Source organism: Myotis brandtii, unplaced genomic scaffold, assembly GCF_000412655.1.
Source record: "Myotis brandtii unplaced genomic scaffold, ASM41265v1 scaffold220, whole genome shotgun sequence".
Taxonomy (NCBI): domain Eukaryota; kingdom Metazoa; phylum Chordata; class Mammalia; order Chiroptera; family Vespertilionidae; genus Myotis; species Myotis brandtii.
This window is the reverse complement of record NW_005358250.1, coordinates 28,750-37,580: the sequence shown is the minus strand read 5'-3', so window position 1 is coordinate 37,580 and position 8,831 is coordinate 28,750. Positions and strand designations below refer to the sequence as shown.

The window sequence follows — 8,831 nt, the reverse complement described above, 5'->3', positions numbered from 1 at the left end:
TTTTTTTTTTAGCTTCTATGTTTGTTACAATGTTCAAACTGCAGGCTCAGAGGCCTGCAAGGCAGGCGGGGAACGTTGGTTTCCTCCGTCACTGAAGGAAGCAAGCCTCATGTTAGTTTCAAGCTGCCTGGCTGCCTGCCGCCATCTTGGCTGTCAGTTAATTTGCATATCTCCCTGATTAGCCAATGGGAAGGGTAGCGGTCGTACGCCAATTACCATGTTTCTCTTTTATTAGTGTAGATTATTATTTTAGAGTGACAGTTTATTTTACTTTTTTAATCCTCACCCAAGGATATTTTTCCATTGATTTTTTTTAGAGCGGGTGGAAGAGAGAGGAAAAGACAGAGAGAAACATCGATATGAGAGAAACACATGGATTGGTTGCCTCCTGCACGCGCCCCACCAGGCGCCCCACCCGGACCCGGGCCAGGGAGGAGCCTGCAACCTTGACTGGTATTGAACCCAGGACCCTTCGGTCCACAGGCTGATGCTCTATCCACTGAGCCAAACTGGCTAGGGCTTTAGGAAGATCATTTTAGTCACTGTGGTGGTGAGTGCATAGATTGGAGTAGGTTTGGAGACCAATTTGGAGGCATTAGCTTTAGGCAGAACCATGGAGTAAATAAGAACCGTGTAGTTTCCTAAGTTGTCTCAGGTGCTCTGCTGCCACTCAGGGAGGACACCTTGAGAGTAGTTGGGGAAGCAACTATATGACTTAGTTGGCATTTTTTTCCTTCTTGTCTTAATGGGCTCTCTGTAAATCAAGGGAATCTTAACCTCTCTGGAGTTCAAAGATGTATTCAGGGAGTCCAGGAAACTCCTGAAATTGTCTGAAAAGTTGTTGTACTTTTTTTTGGAAAAGCCACTGTAGCTTTTATCAGATTTTCAAAATTGTCTGTGAACTAAAAAGGTTAAGGAGTGATGCTTCTAAAGGAAGGAACTTGAGGAGAATGGGTTTTGTGGGCCAGTGCTGGTGTGTTAGCAATTCTATGCTTTTCTCAGATATTTCAATTTTCTTCTCATTCTCCTTTGTGAGGCATGAGGTACACAGTTTCACAGACAGTCCAAGCATGATTTGACTTAAAATATCCCATCATAGCCCTAGCCAGTTTGGCTCAGTGGATAGAGCGTCATCCTGTGGACTGAAGGATCCCAGGTCTGATGCTGGTCAAGGTCATATGCCTGGGTTGTGGCCTTGATCCCCAGTGGGGGGCATGCAGGAGGCAGCCAGTCAGTGATTCTCTCTCATCGATGTTTCTATCTCTCTCCCTCTGTCAATTGATTCCTCTCTGAATCACTAAAAATATTTTTTTAAAAATCCCATTCTGGCTTGAGCCTGAATGCGGGAGGTGTCACAATTTCACGACTGGGGATTTGTAGCTGTTGTAGCTTACTCTCAGTGGTGCTACCTATGTCTTATGTCTTGTCATATATTTCTCCCAGAGCCTTCCTGTTAGGGCACCAGGACCAGGTTTCTGTGTCCTTGAGTCTGTTTCCAGTGGCTGTCATGCTGAACTGTGTCTCAGGCAGGGGAATGGGGAATGGCTGTACCACCTTATGACAACTAGCGTGGGAGTGAGGAGTCCTTCTGTGACTGTTGGATTGTTGTCTTTTGTCCCTTTGTACCCACACCATTGCTGCCTCTCTTCATGCCTTGTCAGCTCTCACTTGGACTCTTGTAACAGCCTTTTCACTAATATTTCTAATTTGTTCTTTCTAGCCCACCTAGCTTTCTAAAACTCTATCTAGATGATCAGACACATACTTTTCCTTAAGCTTTTGGTATCTGCCTACAAGTTGTAGTCCAAACTCGTTAGCAAAGGGTTTAAGACCTTTTCCAACCTGGCTTCCATCTGCTTTCCAATCTCAGTGTCATGCACCTTGTATTTCTATTATACCAGATTATCAGATTATCACTGCTTCTGAAAAAGCTCTGAGTTTGCATGCTTCTGTTCCTTTGTGTCTTCATTTTTATTCAGCTTGGAATGCTTCTCTCCCTTTTTTTTTTGGTATTATGGTTACTTTTCTTTTTTTAATTAATTTATTGAGGTGACGTTGGTTAATAAAATTACATAGATTTCAGGTATACAATTTCTGTAATACATCATCTGTATATTGTGTTTGTCACCCCAAGTCAAGTCTCCTTCCATCCTTTTTTCTTTATTTTGTATATTTTTTACCTGATGAAGGAATGGGCCTTCATCAGGCCTAACTCAGGACTCCAACAGGCACAAGTGATGGCACTCTTCTCTGAGCGTAAAAAGTACTTTGTATCTCAATATGTAACCCAATAAAACTGGGTTCCTACTATATGCCAGGCACTGTTTCAGTTTATGATAAACAAAGCAGGCAAAATTCCTTTCCTCATTCTAATAGGGAGGGATAGAGGGGAAACACATACACACATCTGTATATATAAAGTGAATAGTAAGTGTTTTAAAGAAAAATAATGCAAGATAGAGAGCTAGAAGGTGATTTCTATTTTTAGATAGAGTAGTCAGGGAATACCAGTGCCTTTTGATGAAGTAACTTGTGAGGAGAGATCTGAAGAAGTGAGGAAACAAATGAGGGATATTTGGGAGTGTTGCAGGTAGAAGGTACAGCAACAAAAAATCTGAGACAGGAGCAGGCATGGCTTAATTAACAAATAGAAAGATGGCTAGTGGGGCTGGATTAGAGTGGATTGAACTGTTTTAAAAGGATTACTCTGGCTGCTGTGTAAATGAGTGGGTGAGTGAGTAAATAAGTGAGTGTGGGTCTGAGAAATGAGTTGTTGCTGAGTAGAGCTTAATAACCCCTGAGGACATGGACTTGGTGACCTTGACTCCCATTGGATCTTCTGACTTGTAATTTGACAATAAGGTGCTCTTCTCTCTTCCAGGCTTGGCAGCCTAGGTGTCATGGACTACTACCTGATGGATGCTGCCTCCTTGCTGCCTGTCCTGGCCCTTGGCCTGCAGCCCGGCGACACGGTGCTTGACTTATGTGCAGCCCCCGGGGGGAAGACACTAGCATTGCTTCAGACTGGCTGTTGCCGTAAGTCAGAGGGCTGGTGTCTTGGGTAGCGAGAGCTCTCTACTTCACCCAGTCAGGGGCACACTGAATATGATATCTTTGGTCCTAAGGTCAGAGGGGGGATAGTGCTTGCTGGTGTATTTTTTCTGTCGTTGATTATTTCCTCTATTTCTCTATCAGTTGGCCAAGGAAGATTGCCAAGCAGAGCAAGGTCTCTGAAGGCAGATTAAAGTAATGCCCTAGTCCCGCGGTCGGCAGACTGCGGCTCGTGAGCCACATGCCCTTGAGTGTGCCTCTTCCTAAGCCTTAGGAGTACCCTAATTAAGTTAATAACAATGTACCTACCTATATAGTTTAAGTTTAAAAAATTTGGCTCTCAAAAGAAATTTCAATCGTCGTACTGTTGATATTTGGCTCTGTTGACTAATGAGTTTGCCAACCACTGCCCTAGTCAGTCTATCATATGATACTTTCACCCCTATTTACTTCATCTCTAAGATAGTTGCCAGCTAAAGCAATAAGATCTGGCTGCAGTGAACCTTTATAGCAGGGGTGGAGAACCTTTTTTATGCCAAGGGCCATTCAGATATTTATAACATCATTGGTGGGCCATACAAAATTATCACCTTAAAAATTAGCCTGCTATATTTGGGCAAACATTTAATTTACTCACCTCTAATGCCTTAGTGGGGCCAGACCAAATGATTTCACGGGCCTTATAGGGCCTGTGGGACGTTCCCCACCCCTGCTTTATAGCTTTATGTTATTCTTCCCCAGGTTTTATGTGCTTCAGCCATATCCTACTACTCTCAGTTGCCCAAATTAGCCTCCCCCCTTTGTTCATGTTATGTTTTCTCTCTAGAATACTCCTACCCAATCCCTTTTAACTTTCAAGCCTCAGCTCAAGTGTGCCACCTCCTGGAAGTCTTTCCTCATGACCTCGACTGGCCAGTTGAGAAGTGATGCTCTGTCTCCTATGTGCCCAATCCTGGGCATCACCCTTGCAACTGTTAGCACATTATTAGCCTTGCATCAGAGCTTTACCGGTATGCATCTTCTCACTCTTCAGAATTATTAACTCCTTGGGAACAGGCCCAAGTCTTACCATTTTAGTAGTGTAGCCTAGGTTGGGCCTTGTGAACTGTAAGTGTTCACTTCAGCCATTCACTGGCCTACATCCTGCCTTAAATAGGCAGTATTTTCTCCTTAAGGACCTGACAAATATCCACAAGGGGGCTGTGATTTTCACACTCACCCTGGCGCTCAGGCAGGCTTGTCTTGCAATATGCCCTACCTTTTTGTTGGGCCTGGACCCTTCTTTTCCAGTTCTCATCAGACAACTTATACAGCTTGCATTAGCTTCCAGCCTCATGACAGGCCCCATGGATGATTCTAGAGAGGCACCACATTTGATCTCAGCCTTCTGGAAGTCCAGAGGGAAAGGAGAAAAGATGTTGATATAGCATAATGAGGTCAATGCCAGAGAGCCCAGCCTGTGTGTTGAGCTGTGCTGATCTTACTGAGTGATGTGGAAATCCATCAGAAGAGGGATGGAAACAAGTAGGGTTGCTTGGAAGAGGAAGAACTTGAACTAAGAGAAGCAAGAAGGGCCAAGGAGACGTACTTGAGAGTTGCTCTTCGGTGTGCTGAATTACCAGCAACTCACCTTCATCCCAGCAACTCCTTGATCTCAGGGAGACAGGAATTTCAGTGCCAGAAGGGAACTTAGAGTTTACCTAGTCAGGCCCTCATATTTTATGGAGGGGGAAATTGAGCCATTGAGAGATTTAATAACTTAACCTTTTATATAAGTTGAAGGTAGAAACAGAATAGGACTCAGCTTTTCTGTTCTCCAGTTCATATCCAACTGCAAATTCCTCTTGAACAGAGAATACAATTTTTACTTCCTTGATGTCCTCAAAAACTGGGACCATATTTCCTTGTGAGAATACTAAACTGTTTTATGGTAGTGACCATTCCCATTAGATAAGGTATGCACTCTCTAGTTCCCCCTTCCCAATAAAATTTATTGCAGTAACCTTGGTTAATAACATTACAGTATATAGATTTTAAGTGTATATTATACTTTCATATTTGTATACTCTATTGTGTGCTCACCACCCAAAGTCTAGTTTTCTTCGGTTGCCATACATTCACTCTCTAGTTCTTAACCACACTTCCCACCTCCATTTCTCTCCTTGACTCTGAGGCCAGATATCAATTGCCATTTATCAGCAAGCTTGCAGTTAATACTTTTTCTTATTATAGAACCAAGAGCAAAGTGGAATATTTATTGAACTTGTGTCTGTTACAAAAGGGAAAATGAAAGATAGATGGTGAATCAATTAGGATTAGGGTTGGTCATATACAATAGAAAACTCAACTAGCTTAATGAAGAAAAGTTTACTTCTCTCTTACATGAGAGAAGTTGGGATATAAGCAGTCCAGGGCTGGTATGGAGGCTCCACAATCACCAGCGACAACCTATTTTATTGTTGACTTTAGCACCATTGCTTGTGGGATGTTTTGTTGGGCCATGACCTTTGAAGTTCCTTTATTTCCAGAGGCATAAAATGTCCGTACTACCAAAAGCCATCTATAGATGCAGTGCAATCCCTATCAAGATTCCAATGGCATTTTTTACAGAAGTAAAAAAACAATCCTCAAATTTATGTTCCTACAGGCAATCTTGCTGCCAATGATCTCTCCACTTCCCGAACAGGCAGACTTCATAAGGTCCTTCACAGCTATGTACCTCAAGATGTTAGGGATAAAAGTCGAGTTCGAGTCACCTCATGGGATGGCAGGAAGTGGGGAGAACTGGAGGGGGACACCTATGACCGGGTGAGTGATTCCTATCCTGGGATATTCAGCCAGCCAAATCTGGCCTCCTCATCCTGACTCCAGGCCCTGGGCAGTAGGATTGAGCCCTACATATTTGAGCATATAAGGTCAGCTCTCCATGGGGATTTGGAGAAAACAATCATCTACAGAATTGTCAGTTTAGCTTACATGACTGGCTGCTACTATCTTCATTAGAGACTGCAGCAAAAACAAGTTTGAACCTGACTGAGTATAAAAAAAGTATATTAGGCTTATTTTATTTTTTAACTTGGTTGCTCAGAAACCCTTAAATTTCTTGCTTCCTTAGTAGATCTCTAATGATTTCAGATAGGTATTTTAAATATTTTGTTAAGCATTTCTAGTTGTTCCAGCTTGAGGGCTGGTTTGCAACAAGCTATTCTGCCTTGAGTAAGATTGAGAAAACATGATTTTGTTTATTATCAGCTTACTAGAGGCCCGGTGCACGAAATTCGTGCGGGGGGGGGGGGTTGGGGGGGTCCCCTCAGCCCAGCCTGCACCCTGTCCAATCTGGGACCCCTTGGGGGATGTCCGACTGCCAGTTTAAGTCTGATCCTGGGGATCGGGCCTAAACTGGCAGTCGGACATCCCTCTCACAATCCTGGACTGCTAGTTCCTCATCACTTGCATGCCTGCCTGGTCACCTCTAACTGCCCCCCTGACCCCCCTGACCCCCCCGCTGGCCTGATCACCCCTCACTGCCTCTGCATGCTGGCCTATCACCCCTCTAATCTCCAATTTTATGCAATCTAAAAAGATTAGAAACAAATAAAATGTTAACAGTGGTTATTCTGGTAAAGTGATTATGATTTTGTTTTTTCTTTTATATTTCCACTAGAGGCTCAGTGCACAAAATTCATGAACAGAGGAGGGGTGGGTCCCCCTGGGGCAGCCTGCACCCACTCCAATCCAGGACCCCTCAGGGGATGTCTGACTGTCGGGCCTAAACCGGCAGTTGGACATCCCTCTCACAATCCTGGACCGCTGGCTCCTAATTGCTCACCTGCCTGCCTGCCTGCCTGGTCACCCCTCACTGTCCCCCTCTGCCAGCCTGGTTGCCCCAACTGCCCCCCCCTGCTGGCCTGGTTGGCCCATGCAGCCTGCTGTTCAGTCGTTTAGTCATCCCTTACTAACCCCCCTGCCGGCCTGGTTGCACCACGCAGCCTGCTTGTTCAGTCGTTTGGTCGTCCCTCACTAACTCCCCTGCTGGCCTGGTCATAGGCAGCCATCTTGTGAGGGCATGAGGGTTAATTTGCATATTACCTCTTTATTATATAGGATAGGATGATCATTCCCAAGTTAATTATAGAGCCCTAGTTAATTAGAGGATTTGCATTCCTCTAGCAAGGAACCTGCATTTCCTTTTCCCAGGTGTTTGGAGGATCTGTTAACCCAGGACCATTAATTATTCTGTGTGGGATTTTCTGGATCATGCAGGCATTCTGGATTTGAACCTTCTATCTTAGTCATTAAAAATTCTCAGGGAGATTTTTTTTTTTTTGCCCAGAGTTAAGCGAAAACAGACAAGTTCTCTTGTCCATTGTGGGCTGATTTTTTTTTCTAGTTTATTCTTTGATTGACAGTGTAGCCCTTTGAGGATTTTGGCTTTGTTATGGATTTCCATCCCAATTCCCTACCTCAAATGGGCCCAGTGCCCTTTTTTCTGGGGTTTTTTGTTTGTTTGTTTTTTGTTCTGTTTTTTGGTGTGTTTGTGTTGGTTACTAGGGATTTGATAAAAGATAGAAGCCATTGGCTTCAGCTCCAGCATGCCTCCCTAGATCTGTGCTCCTACATTTAAAAAAAATATATTTTTATTGATTTCAGAGAGGAAGGGAGAGGGAGAGAGAGATAGAATCATTGATTGGCTGCCTCCTGCATGCCCCCCACTGAGGACCAAGCCCGAAACCCGGGCATGTGCCCTTGACTGGAATTGAGTCTGGGACCCTTAAGTCTGCAGGCCAACGCTCTATCCACTAAGCCAAACCAGCTAGGGCCTACTATTTTTATTTTTAAACTCTCACCTGTGGATATGTTTATTGATTTTAGAGAAGAAGGAAGAGAGAAACATTGATGTGAAAGAGTAACATCGATTGGTTGCCTCCTGTACATGCTCTGACCAGGATTGAAACAGAAACCTAGGTATGTGCCCTGACCCGGAATCAAACCCACAACCTTTTTGGTATACATGACGACACTCCAACCAACTGAGCCACCCAGCCGGGGCTATGCTACTTTTTCTTTGATTTTTGAGGATTTCTCTAATTTTATTTTTAATCCTTACCTGAGGCGTGAGGATATTTTCTCCATTGATTTTTAGAGAGAGTGGAAGGAAGTGGGGAGGGAGGGGGAGAGAGTGAGAGAGAAACATTGATGTGAGAGAGACACGTCAATTGGTTGTCTCCTGCAACTGAGGTACGTGCCCTTGACTGGGAATCAAACCTGTGATCCTCAGTCTGAGGGCCGACGCTCTAACCACTGAGAAAAACTGCCAGGGCTATTTTATCCAGTCTTTAGGTGTTTTGTATTGCAGGGTTTTCAGGACATCTAGTTCACTACATTGCTGGAAACAGAATTATTACTTTCTTCTGTGATGTGTTTTCTAAACATCCCAGTGGTCCTTCTCTGGGCATCCTTATTTAATGTTGCTTTTTCCTGCGAAGGCCAGCCCTCTCATCGTTCTTGAGATATGGGACTCTATGTATTGTGTCAATTCATGCAGCCTAGGAAAACATCGAAGTATTGAACACTGGGTCATTATTAATTTACTTGGAGTTTCTGTTTAGTTAAAAATGAACATATCTTTTCCTAGATGATTTTACTTTTTTGAAATATAAACATAGGACAATTAAACATTTTTCTTTTTTTTTTTTTTTTATTCTTTTTAAAAAAATATTATAATAAGTATTACAAAGGGTATTACATATGTGTCCTTCCCCCCCCCCCCCCCCCCCCCT

At 43.6% G+C, this 8,831-nt stretch overlaps 1 protein-coding gene across 5 annotated transcripts in view; it reads left to right on the top strand.

The window, feature by feature from the left end:
* Positions 1–8,831, top strand: part of NSUN4 (NOP2/Sun domain family, member 4) — a 25,712-nt gene that overhangs the window by 8,249 nt on the left and 8,632 nt on the right. For all 5 annotated transcript variants that reach the window (XM_005866020.2, XM_005866017.2, XM_005866019.2 and 2 more), the window contains 2 exons: positions 2,882–3,036; positions 5,699–5,859. In XM_005866020.2, the coding sequence (XP_005866082.1) occupies positions 2,882–3,036; positions 5,699–5,859 (316 nt within the window). The remainder of the gene's footprint in view (positions 1–2,881; positions 3,037–5,698; positions 5,860–8,831) is intronic.